The sequence below is a fragment of the Falco cherrug genome, chromosome 2 (assembly GCF_023634085.1).
Source record: "Falco cherrug isolate bFalChe1 chromosome 2, bFalChe1.pri, whole genome shotgun sequence".
Classification (NCBI taxonomy): Eukaryota; Metazoa; Chordata; class Aves; order Falconiformes; family Falconidae; genus Falco; species Falco cherrug.
In genome coordinates this window covers 115,077,175-115,095,755 of record NC_073698.1, presented here as the reverse complement: position 1 = coordinate 115,095,755, position 18,581 = coordinate 115,077,175, and the positions used below count along the sequence as shown (strand labels likewise).

The following is an 18,581-nucleotide window of genomic DNA, read 5'->3' as shown; positions in this document are numbered from 1 at the left end:
CCGCCTCGCGAGCTGGCCGGAAGGGGCGGGTCTGCCGGGGCGGGGGAGGCGGTTTCCTCGGCAACGGCGGCGGCTGGTGGCGGCGGGGCCTGGCCGACGTCTCGCGGGCCGAGGTCGGTGCTGCGGCCGCGGGGAGCGCGGGAGCCGTGAGGCGCTGCATCGGTGTCGGCCGGGCCGGGCCTGGCCCCCTGTGCGAACCCATGTCCCACCGGCGTGGGGCCCTGCGTCCCGCCCCGGGCGAGGGAATTCGCACCCGCTGCCGGTTGCGGCTGGGGGCGGCCCTGGCCGGGGCGGCGTGGGATGCTGCTGAGGGGGGGACCTCGGCGGCGGGAGGGGGCCACCTGTCCTGGCAGCTGCGAGCGGCCTGGCTGCCCAGGGGTTCCCTGGCCCTGGCCGCAGGCGCTACTGGGGACCTGCTGGGCCCTGGCTTGTCGCCCTGAGTGCGGTGGGAGCAGGGGATCCTGGAAAAAACAAAACAAAACAAAAAAAAAACAACAAAAAAAAAAGCATCTATCGCTAGAGTTTTAGGTGATGCTATTCTGAAAAGGCCTTCTGTTGGTGGCTTAGGCAGCCTTGGTATCTCAGCGTTTATGGTTGAGTAGTCCACATGAATTAAATGGCCTTCTAGTGCCGTTGAGTTTGGAAGGGCCATCCGCAGGTTACCTGCGCTGACCACCGTCTCAAAAACTCAAGGAGACGATGAGTATCGTGCTCTGTGGCTCGTTGCTTTCAGCACAGTGTCCTGACAATTGGGGTGACAGGTTGCCATGTCTTGTTTAGCAGCCACCGGAGACAGGTGGCCGTGCCTGCTCGGGCATCTCCGGGGAGTGTGGCTGCAGCTCGCTTGGCTCCATGTCCCGGAGCTGGAGAACAAGGTCCTGGACCAAACTCTATCCAAAATAATTTTAGGCCATGTTTAACATGCTGTATAGCATTGTAGGCTAAATATCAGCTGGCAAAAAAAAAAAAAAAAAAAAAAAAAAGGAACCTGTGCCAGCTGTAACTGGTGAAACTCTTCACAGCTGGGAAAAAGAATGGCAGAAAAGGGGTAGGGCAAGAAGTCAAGGGTACGTTTTTTCTATTGTATTCTTAAATAATGATTTTGCCATGTTAGGAAAAACTGCTAGAAAAAACGTGGATTTTTAGAAAAAATTACAAAATTGCCAGAAACTGTTGCCAAAGAATGTGTATTTAGGTTTTTTTTGTTTAAAAGCGAACCCCTAGAAGTATCTTTCATGTGCTTGTGTTTCCTCCTTTTCCATTCTAAGAGTACTAGCAAGGTATTTTTTTGGACCTTATCACCTAGAATACATAGATAAGACTCTTGATTGGACTAGAAAATAGCATGTTTTGGAGCAGGGTTTTGTCAGGTTAATTTGATAATAAACATCGAGCCTTAATCTGCTTTCAGAGTTGTATGTATGTTAAAAAAAGGAGTGGGGTGTAAAAGAAAGGGAGTTAGAAGAAAAGCCATAATGTTTTTTTTCTTTGAGGGAATCGCCATAACTGATGTTGGCCAATTTTGACCCAGTAACAGCTGTATGTAGCTGTTACACACATAGCCACTTGGTAGATCAGTACTAGTCTTGAATCAAAATGCACTAGATAAAGCTTTTAAAAGCATCTGTGTTAAAAAAAGAAACAGAAACATACTGCAGACAAAGGTGATGGCTTATGTGACTTTATTAAATTCAGTGAAGAGGTGAGACCAAACACTTGTCATTTATGTATTTTCCTTTTCATGCACCTGCCATGATTTTCTGGGGTAAAGATTGTGGTATGTGTCCAGTGCTGGGCGGAGGGGGGGGGGACACTTTTATTAAGAGAAAAAACAGCCTTCACCACGAAGTTCCTCTGACATTAGTTAACTGCTTTGTTATTGAATGCATCACAAATATTTCAGCTGTCTGATTGGTGAAATTATTCTTAGTGGAATTCATTCAGGATAGACAAGAGTTATCTATCCTCTTTGCAAAGTGTGTTCAGCCAGGTACCACAAGGGAACTCATGATGTAAGCTCCTTCAAATGTGCTACTTGACAGGTAACTTCATCTTTTTTGATGTAGGAGTTTGCAATCTCCCTGAGGTGTGGGTGAATGTTACGGTGTCTGGCTTCATGTCTGTTGGATCTATTATAATCAGTTTCTATTTGTAGTGAATGAGTTCCTAATTTATACATGTTAATATTGGCAAAGCCTGTTACAATGAGAGTTTGAATTGAATTGACAGAGGGTACTTTACTTACTTCATCATTGGGTAAATTATGTAACAGATGCTGAAGAAGGGAAATACTGTTTAGCTTTGTTGTCTAATTTACGACTAGTGACAATCTGAAGTAAAATATAATGGTCTTCCTTTTTTTTTTTTCAGTTTGATGGAAGGTAAAGAGGCATTGCAGTTGCACTCCTATTTGGACTGCTCAGAATGATGGCAGTATTGCCACCCAGCGAATCAAGGACATTGCATTATATAGACAGGGCTATAAACGGTCAATCTGCTTTTGTGTCGAGGCCTCTTCGCTATAATCAGCTTACACTCCATTTGTTTAGCATACCAAGCAAACCTGCTGTGACAGTGTTTGTATAGTGTCTTATTCGCACTGTCCTTTTAAAAGTTTAAGGACTGCTTAGCCACATGCCCACCTACTGTGCTAGCGCTGCTGTAACAGTTTTCCAACAGCTATTTCCTTCTCCGATTTTCTGAACAACAGGTAATCCCTGTGTATTTGAACCAGAATTATGGGATTGTTTGACAAGCTAGCGGGATGGCTTGGGCTGAAGAAAAAGGAGGTTCACGTTTTGTGCCTTGGCTTGGACAATAGCGGCAAAACAACAATCATAAATAAACTTAAACCTTCAAATGTAAGTAGCCTACTTAGTTCACTGTTGACGTTTTTACTGCAGAATTGATGGTTGTTTAAACTGGTTTTGCATGCTGTTATACTAAATGTAACCATGGAAAAGATGTGAAGAACTCTTTGATTTAGTACAGTGGAACAAATATGTTTATGAGTTTCCAACTGACTAAATATAAGCATCTGCATGCATATTAGGAAAACATTTCCCAAAAAATCGCTGTTGATATGGCATGATTTTTCTAAGATGACCAGTAAGGAAGGGTTTATGATGCCTGAAATCAGGATCTGAAAAGTTTTCCTTAAGTCACTTAAATAATTGCTACAGGGTTGCAGTTATGAGTGATGTGTCGATCATTTGGGTTTAATACAACAACTTGCACGTAAGTATAACAACTTATCTAAATTCCTCGTGTTTATTTTAATCTTTTCCTGAGAAATAATAAAGATATAATAAATAATAAAATAGGAAATAATGTGAAGATGCATACTTAATAGTGACTTTGGCATTTTTGAAGCAGAATAGCTTTTTAAATGAAGTAGCATTTATGCTTGCAGTTCATTCATCCAGTGAAAAGTGTTTCAGGCCACTAAGAGTGCATAATATTATGAGCAAAGTTTTAAAATAGGTTTACCGTGTTTCTAGGTGTATTTATGGAATAGAAATAGATTAATTTTGTTAGGCATGTTCCGAGTCAGAGGCTTGTGCATCTTGGTTATATGCATTTGCAAAACTGTGACTTCTGCTGTTTATATCAGGACACAGCTTTTGGGTTTTAATTTCCACTGAACTTTTCCTAAAGAGTACCACTGGACATTGTTTAGAAAATGTAGCATGGTAAAGTCTCTGCCACTCTTCTGTTCCGGGCAATTATTCTTTCATGAAAATTAAATAGATTTATAGACAAATATGAAAACTGCTACTATATGCTGCCAGTCATTTTGGAGAAATACTACAATTTGTACCAGGCAAATTATACATTTATGTAATTTTTTGAGACATTTATTGTAGCAGGGTTTTTATGTCATGCCTTAAGCGGTAAAGGATTCCTAACTAGAGTTGAATGCAGACTACAAGATTCATCACAATAATAGGTATTAGAGAAGGTTCCAAGGGAATTACACAAGCAGAATAAATAGAAATTACTTGCTTTGCTGTAAATTGTGTCATGAGAATCTGCTTCTGAACATTTTCATTTAACATGATGCTTTTAGGAGGATAGCTTTGCGTACAACTTGTGTAAGTCCTATCCTTGCAAGACGTGACAAATTCTTTAATGTGCAACAAGTGTCATTAGATCAGATTTGGTGTAATTGTTTATTTTTAGGAAGATCAATGGATAGATGATTTTGAGCTGTGGATCAGCCCAGCCACCTTGAGAACTACTAGTTTTCGCCAGGGGCAATATATTGGGTGTCTGGCAAATACAAGCATCTGTTTGGAGTTGTTTCTTCTGAGCCTGATAAATACGTTTGAAAGAAATGTTAAAGTAACATCTCTTCTACTCTGCAATAATTTTCCCTTGGTGACAGGAACTGTGGACTAAACTGTTTATTTACAGTGGTAGAATGCCATTTTCATAATGAAGCTCCAGGTGAACAAGCTGAGCTTGCTTCAGTTGTATGTGAGGAGTCAGTTGCTTATAGATAACACTTTTAATAAAGGGGCTCTAGAAAGCCTGTAAAAGGATTGCATCTCACTGTCTCAGACAGCTCTGTAATCTAATGAATGTGACCTTTCTCACCGATCAATATCGATGCTTCTTGAAGGAGCTATACTGTTGTACCAACTTAGCTGATAAGTTGCTTGGATAGCTCCACAGTAAACCTGGTTATCAGACAGATCTATTAATAATGCTTTATAGTTTGGCCATTCCTCTGTGGCAAATGGTGTTTTCTTTTAGTGGTCTAGTAGTTAAAATAGAATAGAAGCCATTGTGTAACGTCTGAAGTATAATTCCCAATGTCAAATATCCTGCCTGTGGACAGAAGCTGGGAGTATGGCCAATCTAGTATCTTGATAGAATTATACCCTCCTCTACCTAAGAGGCTTGCGATAATGTACAGACTTGTTTGGGTTGACATTGTGACTTCCAAAGTGCACAGATATTGTGAAATTTGACCTCAGTCATAATCTTCAAGCAGTTTTCTTCCATGTTAACCTATCTCCTATTTATGTGATGTACACCCATACATGTACAAACAGACTAATGTAAACGGTGGAATCTCATTCTTGAGGCTAAAATGTCTTCAATGCTCTTGTCCAACAGCATTCACTGTATTTCCTAGAAAATACAAAACCTTGATTTTTAATTACTGTACTTTCTGGGAACTTTTTTACTGTAATGTATCTGGATTGTAGAAAGTTTCTTGTATTGCATGGTTTGGGGAAAAATAGATCTGTAGTGTATTCATGTTTCAAATATATTTCAATATTTGCATTTTCCAACTTGATTGTAAAATTTTTACTTTCTTTCCTTTAAAGGCTCAAACTCAGGACATTGTTCCAACAATAGGATTCAGCATAGAGAAATTCAAGACTTCAAGGTAGTAGTTTCTTTTGTTTTCTCCATTTAACAGTAATTAATATACAGTAGTTGGACTTAATTACCTCTTTCAGTGGGATGTAACTGAGTATAGTGTGCGGTGGTATAATGACATGACATATGTATTGTGTTGCTATAAAACTATACATGTGTTCCAAAAAAAAATTTTTTTTTTTTTTTGCAGTAGTGTATATTAATATCTGATGTCTGTCTGTTAAGAATTTCAGAATAGGGCACTGTTACAGACCTGAGGAGAGACAGTTGCTTAGGTGGTAACCAATATTCCATTAAACACTCTCACTGGAAGGGACTCTGAAGAGATTGCAGTCTAATCTCATTAAATGAAAAATGGTGGCGACAGCATTAGCAATGTAAAGATGGCAGGGGCAAAGATCAGGAACAGGAGGAAGAAATCATTAGTTGAATGAAGGCTAAGATTTAGAAAAGGAATGTTGTGAGACAAAGATACTTCAAGCAGGTAACATTAGTTAACATTTTATTCTGTAGTCTTCACAATGTATTTTTAATGGGTACAGTTAGTCTTCAAACCAAGCGACGTGCCCCACTGGTTGAGAGATCTGCAAAAAAATTGTTTATTCATTGAGCTGATGTGTGGGGTTGATAGGTTTTGTGTTTTTATAGGAGGCTCAACAACTGTATTCTTTCTCAGTAAAGCACATGTGTGAGAATGTGAGTCAGTTAATATTGCTTTCCTTTATTCTCATCCTGTAACAGGAGAGGTGACCTGCAAATACATCATGTAGAATGATTTAAAAAACTCAAACTCACAACCCATCCCCACCCCAAAACCTCATTAATCTAATATTACAATCAAAACATTGTTTGGGGGTTGCTAATAACTACACATAGCAGAGCAGCTAGTCAAGAATCAGAGGATGTCTACATACAGAGTGGAAAGGATGGCTGGAGAGCTTCCTTTTCCAAACCTCCTCATTTTTATGTGGCCTCCACTTGGGGGAGATATTTGGAACTACCCAAAACAGGAAAGCTTAATACTGAATTAAGCATTTGCTGATTTCTGTGTGGTTTACTGAATTATGAAGTGTTGCCTCTGTAAACATTCCAGGAGTGGATCAGAATTTTTTTTCTAATGTTCTTTAAGTTGATTCACTGTATTTAGCATTTGGGTAAAATGTCAAAGTTGTGAAGACTACCCTTTGTAGATTGGTCATCTGAAGTAACCTGTTATTAATAGAAGGTGATTTTTTTTTTTTTCTGAAGGTGGAATTATTTTTTTTTAAAGCCTTTTATTTTGTATACAGAACCCTTTGGATGTTATTGGTGCCTGTCTAGGGACAGAATTTAAGACAAGCTGTGAATTTTAAGTCATGGATCATCTGAATTCCGTTTACTCAGCATTATAAACAATATTCGATACTAACGTGATAACAAGAGAGGCTGAATGGGATATTATTTTATATTTGATGTGACTTTATAATTGGTTTTGTTCTTTTCAGAGAATAAACAAACACATTTTCTCATACGAGATTTTTCTATAATAAGACTGCACAACTGGGTAGGATAGGTAGTTTGAAGGCAGGTAAAGTAACCAGAGTTCCTTTGGGAATCTTTCCCAGTTGATTAGGATTCAAGTTGATCTGGCTTTTTTTTCTGTCAGGGCAGCAAAGCAAATAATTTGGGTTTGGCGTTTGTTCTCTGTTTCTGTGTCTCATATGCTTCTTTTCTTTGCAGTTTGTCTTTCACAGTGTTTGATATGTCAGGTCAAGGGAGATACAGAAACCTCTGGGAACATTACTACAAGTAAGCCTATCATTTATTTTAAAGCATTGCTGTTCATATTGGCTGTTTTGTGTGTTATTTAAACAGAGTATGGTAATATCTAGTGGTTAAAAGTGATTCAGAGAAGACTTACACCTGGTGTTTGACAGAAGGTCATGCTGGATAAATACAACTTCTCTTTCTGTTCTAAAAAATGAAAAATTTTATACGCTGCTAGTCAGCATGCTTTTGGGGACATCTTGTTGACTCAGCGATTAGGGGAGCATACTAGAGGTGGGATTTACATGTTGAAACCTGAAAATCGATCCTGTAAGAAAGCACCAAGATGAATTAGGCTTCCTGTTTTTCTGTTCTTCTGTAGGTAAGTGACTTAAGACCTAAAAGGTATTGGCTGATGTCTGAGATTTTGAGAGGTGAGGGAAATTAACCTCAGAGAATGAGAAACAAACATGTAACTAAGAACTTGACCAGGTATTCCTAGATGTTATTTATTAAGCAGAATATTTGCGGTACTTTATGACACTATGGTATTGCCTTATTTGTAATAGTGCCAATTGCTGGTTTTCTGGCTTCTAATGAAACTTGAATCTTCGTTTATGTTGTCTCATTGTTATTCTGTAATACCCGATGCTGATCTAAATAAGGTGAACAGTAGTAAACCACATAGAAATAGCTTGGAGAAATAGAACAGAGAAATTATTAATATTATCATACTCATTAATATTTGATGTGATAGAGCGTAAAGTATTCTTAACTGAGGATTAACACTTCATGTCCTTTCTGTGGAAAATGTGTTATTTTTTGATTTTTTTGGAATTTTTTTGAACAATGATATATTTGAAATATTTTCTTGAAAACTTGTTATGTGGGTAGATCTTCATTGTTCGAGTGTGTTAGATGTATGTCTCCCAAATCTTTTGGATTTCAATAACTGATGCCCTTAGGCTGTTCCCAAAATACTACCCAAGTGCTTTGTAAGCAAACAATTTTTCTGACTGCTGTATTTAACGCAGTAACATACCCTTTGTGCCACATAAACAGCTTTTTATCTTAACAGTAAGGGAGTTTCTTACGTAATGCTGACAGCGAAATGTGCAATCGTGTCCACCTTTCCTCCTGAGTTAGTGCAGTAGTCATGTATTTAAGATTAACTTCTAAGAATAATGTAAAAACAATAATTTGCTGTTCAGTTTATAAAAGTTATGCAAGATTTAATTTGCAAGAATTGCAAAATGGCAATCAAATCCGATCAAGTGTCTAAGTGGCTGCTTTCGCATATTTGAAGCTTGCCATTTTCTTGTGTTTGGCTTGAAACTGTCTTCTAATACGTTCTCAAATTACACTTGTCTTAAATATCTGTAAACTCGGGTTGTGTCCCTATTACTCGTACGTCTTTTTGAAGTTATATTTTTGGTGGTAAATACATGCTAAGACTGTGATTCCTCTAGAAAAATACTGTATGTTCATAAAAATTACTTAGACGTTTTCAGCTAATACGCAAAAGCTTTATTTGCTGTTGGAGTTCTGTACTCCAGAAAAGAACGGACCTTCTGATACAGTCTTAGGCTGGTTGAGTTATTTCTGGTTTTGAGTAGATCTAGGACTGTTTCTTATCAAAATACAAAGGTAGATGGTGCTGGGGGCAGTGGGGTGAAGAATGTAGCCTTAATGATGTCTCAGAGAAATGTAAAACAAAGGAGAAGTGAATGTTACATTAAAATGTAAATAAAAATACCTCGTGTGGGTGTTTGTTCATCTGAATTGGTCAGACTTTAACTTGCTTTCAAATAATAAGTTTCAATAAATGGAACATCAAATCATAAATTATTAATAATATCTTGAAATAATGAGCTGAAAGTTGTATATATGTTGTGACTGTGGTCATATTGCCAGAAGAATGTCTTAATGATTTGCAATAGGTGACAGTTCTTTCCTGTTACTCAAAACAAAAGAAAGATCCTGTTTATGCCGGCTTTTGTAAAAGCTAAATTAATCTGCATGTGCCTAGTTGTTAAACAGATGTGGACACACATTTTTTTCTGAAAAGGTAATTGACCTTTCTCTAAATAAACTTGTTCTAGTGTAGGAAATTATTTCTACAAAAACCTGTCCTGATTTTCTTTGTCTGTCTGACCACACTGTCAGAATAGCGGTTGGTTACATTTTCAGAGTTCTTTTTTCAGCCTTAGTAGTGAAATCAAGCTTTTTTGAAGGGTCTGTGTAGAGTGAACTTTGTATGAGCCACACAGCTAACAACATCATGTCTCAAAAAATTATGCAGGTTACCAAAAGACTGAATTTCAGAAATAAGACTGGATTCAAATGTTAATGGTAAATAACAACAAAAAATAGATGGAAAAAAAATCATCAGGTTGGTTTGCTTTTTTTGGTGTTTCTTCTGAAGCCTTTTCTTAGTCACAGTTTAAGAGAACCTATAATTTGCCTCTTTGCTTTTTTTATGTTATGCAGAGAAGGCCAAGCCATTATTTTTGTCATTGATAGCAGTGACAAATTAAGAATGGTTGTGGCCAAAGAAGAGCTTGACACCCTTCTGAATCATCCAGGTGAGGAGGCTTTTTTCCCCTTCTGTCTCCATATTTGTTATGTTGTCTTAAGAAAAGCCCTGATCTGATCTGACACATTGTGCATTCTGAGTACTTTGCAAATATTTTAGCTGTTCATGAATACTAGAACAGTAATAGTCTTCAATAAGTTTGGCATTTGGGGTTTTTTGTACCTATTCACACTTACAAACTGACTATATACTTCATTTGGCTACACTGAGTTGAATTGGTTTCTTACCAATCAGTGTAGATCCAAAGTTGCATTGTTTTGAGGAAGAATTAGACTTGGACCCTTTGAAAGCTGGAGAGCCTGTATGTGATGACCAACACATACAAAAAGGTCTATCTCTGTCTGAATTTTTCCATGAAGACAGCTAATTCCTTTAATGTAACTTTTAATTTCTTTTTTCATCTTCTTTCTATTTATTATGCTTTAGTCACAAATAAGAAGGGATAATTATACCACTCAGTTTCAATTGCTTATAAAAGGATACATGGGATGGGAGAGGATATAAGAGCATTCATAAGGGGGTTTGTTTATTTTGTTTTGGGTTTTTTTACATGAGACTATACTTTTTTAATTAAGTTCTGAGATCAGTGAATTCTCTGCTTCTTTGCCCTTCCATATAGCAACATTACTGGAATGTTTTTGTAAGCAGTCTGCAATTTTGACTTTCAGCACTTAAAGTAGTTGCTGTGACTAACTAGATTATAAAACTACATGCAGGAAATTTAAAAGTGAAATAATCCTGTAATTCCTTATTTATTTATTAAGCTGGTAGAGCCTTAACTTGTGGGGTTACCATGCTGAAAGTAAGAATGGAGAAGCTGACTTGTATTTCCACCCAAGAAAAGTAGTATGTGATAGGGGCGGTTATGTTAGTATGATTTCATTTTCTGTGAAGACTGCGTGTAATACATTAGTTAGTCAACAAAGATGCTGTAGCTGAGTGTGTGTGAGCTGACTGGGCCCTCTTAATTTCGTGCTGGAGGGTATGGGCCACTTTACATGCAGACACTGAAAAGACAGTCTGGCAGATGTCAAAGGGGAGGATGAGGTGAACCAAAGGCTGCAGGTGAATTATAGAGAGGCCAGGGAACTTTGTACCAAAGCAGGTCTTAACCACAGTAGTAAAAGGCAATTGTGTTGGTAAAATGGGACCAAGGGTGGGAAGTAAAGACTGCTGCAATAAGTCACTGGTTTATTAGAAGGCAAAAGAGTGAAAATATTAAGACTGAGGAGATGCAACCTTAGGTGGGACTTTTCATTTAGGCATTAATAGGTTATTAACACTGATTTAGCAGGTCAGCACTGTTCAGATTTTGACGTATTTGTGTCTTCTAGTTCTGAAAGACCACGGCTATGCCCACCTAGTACATTGTATAGAACCAGGAAAGGGCAGTTGAGTGTTTCTGCCTTGGAGTAGCTCAGTTCAAATGCAGCAACAGTGTTCCTATTCCAATGTTTCAGATTTTTGATTGTTCATATCTAAGAGAACCAAAGAGAATAAAAAGTTCTTCTAGTAGTAATGTTTGATAAAAGTAGCTCTTAACTGAATTGATATATAACTGTTTTACTGTAGCAATATTTTTATTTGTATTACTGTTCTGCTTTTTGTTTCTGCATACCCTACTTTCTCCCTATCTGTGTTTCTGCCTCTGTGAACCTTGTGGAGTGCTTTAAATTTACGTGTGTTTGCTTAAGGTTTAAATGGATGCAGTAACAACCTTGAATCAATTCCTGTCTCTGAAAGTCTTAGCAATCCTTCAGTAAAACAGTTCCCTCACTTTTTTGCCAGACTTTGCCTGAGGTTGTCAGCAAGGGAGGGTGTACTGTCAAGTGTCAACGGGGTTAGAAGTTGTACTAGCTGGGACTGTTCTATGGATCAGAACCATACATTATTTTTACTTACATAACTGGACAACGCTCTGCAAATAATGGCTTGTTTAATGATCACTGTTACAGTATTATTTGTTTTAAAACAAATTTCATTCTTTAGCATTTTGTAAGACGGTAGTGTGCAGATTTCTTGTTTTGGATACTAACTCTTGGGTCACTTGACCTCCAGCACATGCTTCTAAAATAAACTGAAATCCCTGTAAATTTGAAATTCTTTGTATAAAATTACACATCACAAATATCTAGTGTCTGGGATTTTTTTTAATGCGTAACTCATAACTACATGCAAATAGAAAATTTAACTTTCCATTAATGACTGTGAAAAAGGGTTGTGGGGGGTGGCAGCTAGCAAATACTGTGTAGCAGGAAACAATGATAAGGTAGGAAATAATCTAAAACCATGCAACCACCACTTTATTTAGCAAACATCTTTCAGTGTACATTTATGAGTCTATGTGGGTAGGTTGTGCCCCTTCTTAATTGCTTTAGAAAAGTACTGAAAATTTCTTGATTAACTTGGCTACTTGCATACACAATGTCAACTAATTTGTGTGGGCTTAATTTATCCATAACCTGCAACCTGTGGGTGCCAGGGTTCATTTATTTATACTATTGGTTAATGTAGAAGTTTCAATCAGGAGACACAAAAGTTGTTCAGCTGTGGAATCAAAGCAAAGATTTAATGATACTCTGTGCTTATATTTTGAGGCCTTTGTTTTGTGTTCGAGGGTATCAGAGGAAAAAATAGCTCCAGACAGAGTAAATAGTTGTGGAAATCTTCAGCATTTTAGTCAGCATTTGATGTCTGAGTATGAATGAATAGATAGTGTTACTTCCACTGTTTTTTGTGGAAAGGTTCAGTAGGGGGTTTGAAAAGAACCTAATTAGGAACGTTCAAACCACTTCAGCACTGACAGTTTGTTGGGTTTTTGGGGTTTTTGTCCCCCTTCCCCCAGGAGGGGCAGCTGGCTTATGTTTGAAGTTTTTAAATAAATCCTTAGCTTGTTTTCTATATGAAATAACCTTTTATTTTTACAATTTAAAAAAAACCCAAAACTGTATAGCAGTTTTCATTGGGGAGGGGTCTAACTTCTTTTGCCATCCAGAATTGATTGATAGAATCAAATTTAGATTTTTCTCTAATCCTTTGTTTAAATAATGTGAAAAGATCTTACAGTTAGCATTGGTGCTGGTAATTTTTTGGTAGTTTTACATCTGTCAGATTTTAAGAGAGTATACTTCCTTTCCTTCCAATGACTCTATTCTTTTGTGGTAATCAGCGAGGCTTGTGCTTTTGAATGTGTAAATATGCCAGAAATTGCCAGTGTACTTTGTTTGATCTGTAGTTCTCAGTGCTAGCTGATAAGAACTTTTGGAAGAAAGTCCTTCTTCAAGTGAAGGTAGGATAAGGGATGTCCAGACATGCACTTTTTTTTATGAAGCCATGGACATTCTCCAGGATGCCGAAGGATAATTCAGACTACTGTTATGCACCTATTGTTGTGAGGTTATGAATGAACAGAAATAATTGTTTCTGTCCATTTCATACATCCAGTTCTCACTAAGCAGAGATGTGTAGCATTTGTAGGCAGTTGCTTGATCTCCTGATCCTCGGCTTCACCAGCAATTTATACCTGCAGCTTTAAATGTATGTATAAGGTAGGGAGGGAGTGGGTGGAAGATCCCAAAGCCTTCCAGAAAGTTTGTGAGCATTCTTGAAGCATGCATCAGAGGACATGTGACCCAACAGTGTGCGTCTTGGTAGGATACAACCTTCAGAGAATGGCAGTTCCAGGTGAGCAGAATATCTTCCTGTATTGTTTGTAGCTTATTACATGAAGAGATTAGTAAGTATCATGATCGTTATGTTTCTGCCCATGCCTAGATATTAAGCACCGTCGACTGCCTATTCTCTTCTTTGCTAACAAGATGGACCTCAGGGATGCAATATCATCTGTGAAAGTATCTCAGTTACTGTCATTAGAAAACATCAAAGACAAGCCCTGGCATATCTGGTAATTTTCCCTTTTTGTATCCTTTTATTGGTATTGCTTTGTACAGTCATATTTAAGCTCTATCATGCCACTCAGTATTATGTAACATAAATTGGATCAACCAGATAAAATGCTGTGCTGCCACATGTGGAAACAGTAGTAACATTACAATACTTGCTATAAAACTTGTTTTAAATGCACAATGCGTTCATGTAGACTGTGTCTTGAAAATTTTCACAATAGAACTGTTACCCAGAGAGTGAAATGGAAGACCGCTACTGAAATCAGAAAGCAGTGGCTTATCAGAAGAGCTGCTGCTATTTTTTGCTGGGAAATTGAGTAGCATTGTTATCAGAGTGCTGCTGCTAGTTTGTCTTGTAGGTTTCAGAATATCAACAATAAAACCTTTAGAGTTGGGATTTTTTTCCACTGTGCAGATGCTTTAGCAAACTACTGTTGAAAAACCATTTCGCAGCTGTTCTCATGTGAATTCAGAGGGACACAGTACTCTTTGTACTGTGTAATGTTTGAGGGGATTTTTACTTGTAGAAACTAGTGTCTTTTCTGTCTGAAGGATTTAAGTTTTCCTATGAATAGAAGGATTTTGTATTAGTGTTCACAAGGAAAAAACCCTCTCATTATATCAAAAGTGTTTTATAGGAGTTAATTTTTTGTCTTAATAAAGTCCTCAGATACTATTAAAAAAGTGCAATCAGCAGCTAAATGCTACTGAAAACTACAATATTCATTTTAGGCCCTTTCACACTGAACTTGATTACCTGGCCATTGTTTTAGGGGTCACTGCTTTTTGTCTCAGGAATTACACTGATGAATTCCCAAGGTCCTTGGAAGATAATTTTATAGCTAACCACAGTAACAATCTAGATTTATTGCTGTGCTAGTTTTCATAAACTGAAGAACGAGGGGCCTTTAAACAGTTATGACCCTGTGATTCAAAAGGTAGGTTTACGCTGTTCTCAGTGTAGCTTAATATTAATATATATTAACAGATACTCCTAGGGTTGCTGTTACAATGAAGTATATATGCCCTATACTTTCTCCCTCTAGTACTCCAACATTATCGCTGTGTATAGGAGCTGAGTGGCAGGACAGTTGGACTTGATGATCTTAAAGGTCTTTTCCAACCTAAATGATTCTATGATTCATCACTGTTCTTGCAGGTAGTAAACATCTTTTATAGCATAGTCTGAGGAGGGTGTTATCTAAGTGGAGGTGCCACAGAACAATGTGGCTGCCTTGTGTGGGAGCTCTTCCAGAAACCCCTCATGTTCTAAGAATGATTCCTCTGCCTTGAAACTGGAATTAAAATACAGATTGCATCTTGGAATGGTGGTTCCATATTGGGGAGGTACTCTAGAATACATCATTTGGGAAGTGGCCTTCTCCATGTGAAGAAAACTTAAGTACTTGATGCTGCTTTGCAGTTCTGTAAATTACAAGTATAGCGATTGACTCCACTAAACCCGGTATATTTACAACATTTTCATAATTTGATTTGTTTCTTTCAGTGCCAGTGATGCTCTTAAAGGAGAAGGGTTACAAGAAGGTGTGGATTGGCTCCAAGGTATACCATATGTCATTCTCTTGCTCTATTTTCATTCTGTTCAACTTTTTCATTTTGTAAGGTTTTTTCTTTATTATTTCCTTTGTTTTCTTTCTGTCTACTTCTGCTGTCAGACCAAATTACACAGTGAGTACTGATGCTCTGTCTCATATTTGCCTTTCATTTACCTCCTTAAAGTACTCAAAAGATCATGTCAGTTTCTCCGACAGAAGTGTATGCTATGAAATATTAATGCATACTCTTGCAAACAGTGTAAGGCTTTCTTGTAAACAATAATAATACCATTTCCTGCACTTCAATTTATTACTGTAGTAGTTCAGCTTGTTCTTTAATTTATTCTTACTGTCCTGTTACAGTTTTACGTAACCTAAGGTTACATATCAGGAAATGGTGAATAAGCAGGCTAGCAAAATAAGCAAAGTACAGAAATGCAGTAGTTTTGATTATTCAACTTCAGCTCTTTAATCTAGAGCCAAAATAAGAACATCTTACAGTATAATGATCATAGTTTATGCAGACATTCATAACTGCATACAAAATATCAGATCCAGCTTAGGTGATGTATTGCATATACATTTTTATTTGCAAACTTGGTATGGATGTTGTATATCCTTCTGTTGTATGTTGGCAAGGTTCTGGTGTCTCTTATCCTCCCATGTACTGCTAAATGCATAGAATAGCGAAGTGTGGTATTGTTTTGGTAGACTCATTCTAAATTTAGCTCCCTAATTTACGTTGCTTACACTCCCAAGTGTTTTGCGTCTCCTGTTCCAACCTGAACCTGGAAGACGGTTTCCCTGCACTGGCGTGTCCTCTGCTGTGGCAGCCGCTAGATGTCAGCCCCGATCCAGAATCCAGAGTCAACCAAACTAATTACCTTCAAACTGCAGCTAAATGATAGCCGTTGTCCCTGACTTGACAGATCTGCATTTATCTGTGGGTACCAGACTGTCCTTCCTAATTAGAATCCTTACTGCTAATTAGAAAGATGGTGTATTTTACAGTGTTATTGCAGAATAAAACACATTTGGTCATGTTTTCAGAGGAAGGGAGACCAGCCAAAAATAAGTCTTTACAAAATAATTTGCTGCCCTACAGAACAACAGTGATGCATCCTCCACCTCTAAAAAAGTTCTGTGGTGGGGAACCAGTGTCTCGGTACAGAGTTTCCTTCCTTGCTGTACCCTATTATCATAGAGGTAGATTCCCAATGATGTATTTTTTTCCAGATCTCAGGTATAATTATGATTTTGTATTATTTTCCTGTGATTTTCAGGGTCTCTGCTTATCTTTGAGCAACCTTTAAATTTCAGTCCAAATTTCAAATTGATGGTTTTGTACATAGCTTCAAGCTACTTAAAAATATCTCAAATGCTTGCCTAAATATTTTCTGACAAACTATTAAAGTTGTATGTAGATTTTTAAGCACAGTAAGCAGGTGCTTCTGCTGTCATTCACTTACATAGGTCTTCATAGCTATTAATTTCTTATGTATTGTTAACTCTTAATTTTCTGACCTGAAATTTTTTATGGATGGGTTTATCTAAACATTTTCTTTTACTTCATGGCTCAGTGTCCCCAACAGTTGGAGGGATTTGATTTAAACTGCATTATTGCCTAAACATATGCAGTTTGGCAGTTATACTTTTAATGGATTGTTCAGGAAAATGTCTTTTTACTACTATTCTCCTCATTCCTAAAGCACTAGATAGAAATATTTGGAACGACTCTTAAGTTATAGTGGTCCCTAAATGACAGCCTGTAGATGCCATGAAATCCAGTGGAGGAAATGACAACTGATTAACGAATGCACAGTTCTCCTTATCAACAGCCATGCTTTCCTTAGTTACCTTTTGCAGACCCATTACACAGGTAGCTCGCAGATCTGGGGCAGCAGGGGCAGAAGGTTTTGCCTTTTTTTCCCCTGGTGAAGGCTGCGTTTGCCTATTTCCCTACTTAGCAATGGGGTTACTATTGCAACAACACATTATTGGTAGGGTAAAACTAACCTGTCTCTCAACAGTCTAAACCCAGTTCACATTCCCTATTAGTGCTGAGAAATTGTGCTGATTTCCACATTTTGTGATGGGGATGCAGTATATTTATGCTAACTCAGGGAATGCCTGTAGTGAATTGAGAAGTGGCAATCAGGCAGCAGTATGGAGAAATTTGGCTATTGAGAGCAAAGAAGTTTTCATGTGAGTTATTCAAAAATAAACTTTAAATCCTTTGCATCTGGGGAGTTAATGTGTGTTCAGTTATGTGGAAGCTGAAACGTACAAGGAATTGAAATGCATACTTCATAAAGTAAACTTCCAGGCCTTATTCTCATCAGCTTACTTTATAAGCCCAAAAAAATATAAAAATTGAATTATGTGGAAGAGCCTTCCAGTCCAGTTAGCAACATTTGGGGGAAAAAACTTGGCTACAGAGGAATTTCTGAAGTGGATGAGAGAGCAAGTTGAAAACAACACTAACTGCATTGTCCCCCAGTCAAGTAGCTACACTAAAGTATCTATTGGTGTAGTTCTGTAACCCAGACAATACTGGGTTATTTTTTCAAAAAGCAAAACACAACAAGAATTCACCTTGTGTTAAGATTAAATGTTTCTTTTTATTAACAGATCAGATCCAAGCAATGAAGACATGAGAGATAAATAAAGGATATATGGCATTCTTTTACAAACTTTGTCAGTAGGTGTACAAGATCCTTGGAAAGGAAAAATGATTTAAAGAAAATGAACAGTTCAGCTAAAATATACTGTGTTGACTTGTTTCGTTTTAGTATCTCTTCCAGGAAAACTGAATGTAGGCAACATAGCACCTCAGGTATGCACACTGATGAATTAAATTGAATCTTGTAACTGGAGAGCCTATTTTAAAAGAAGAATTGTGTTAACAATAAACATCTGCATTCATTTGAGTTTTAGATGATAGCCATCAGGAAATGCCCCTCTGTTTTTTAAGGGGGCACCTTTTGACCAAATGGAAATATTTATTTTCCAGAGAAAAAAAAAAAAATCAGCACTTCCTGAAATACAGCTGCATGAGATATGTACTAATTTTACGTGCCCATTTCTAGGTATTTCTGCATTTTTTTTATTGTAAAGTTTGACATTCGGTTTTTAGTAACTATCTACAATAGGCTTCTAGAGGAATATTTTGATTTAAAAGACAAGGATTCAAATATTCAGTGTATTTGCTATAGATGATTGCAGATGTTTTTAAGGAACTGATTTAATGAAATGTTATGAATTGATTGTGTGATATGCTATGGTTATTGTTGCATTCCCATTAATAAAACTTCAAATATACAACATGCCATGGTTTGTTTTTTTAACTTAAAATGTTCACTGATGGTCTTGACATCTTAAGAG

At 37.5% G+C, this 18,581-nt stretch overlaps 1 protein-coding gene across 3 annotated transcripts; it reads left to right on the top strand.

Annotated features, from left to right (window-relative positions):
* ARL6 (ADP ribosylation factor like GTPase 6) lies at positions 1–18,521 on the top strand. 3 transcript variants are annotated; one of them, XM_055703152.1, is made up of 9 exons: positions 1–113; positions 2,711–2,861; positions 5,340–5,401; positions 7,114–7,182; positions 9,631–9,725; positions 13,511–13,640; positions 15,149–15,204; positions 15,318–15,330; positions 17,829–18,521. In XM_055703152.1, the coding sequence occupies exons 2-9, from the start codon at positions 2,739–2,741 to the stop codon at positions 17,863–17,865; spliced, it is 585 nt and encodes a 194-aa protein (XP_055559127.1). In that variant the 5' UTR covers positions 1–113; positions 2,711–2,738; the 3' UTR covers positions 17,866–18,521. The 3 variants fall into 3 exon arrangements, with proteins under 3 accessions (XP_055559127.1, XP_055559128.1, XP_027670122.1); XM_055703153.1 differs by lacking the exon at positions 15,318–15,330; XM_027814321.2 differs by lacking the exon at positions 1–113 and having other exon boundaries at positions 1,016–2,861.
* The last annotated feature ends 60 nt before the right edge of the window (positions 18,522–18,581 follow it).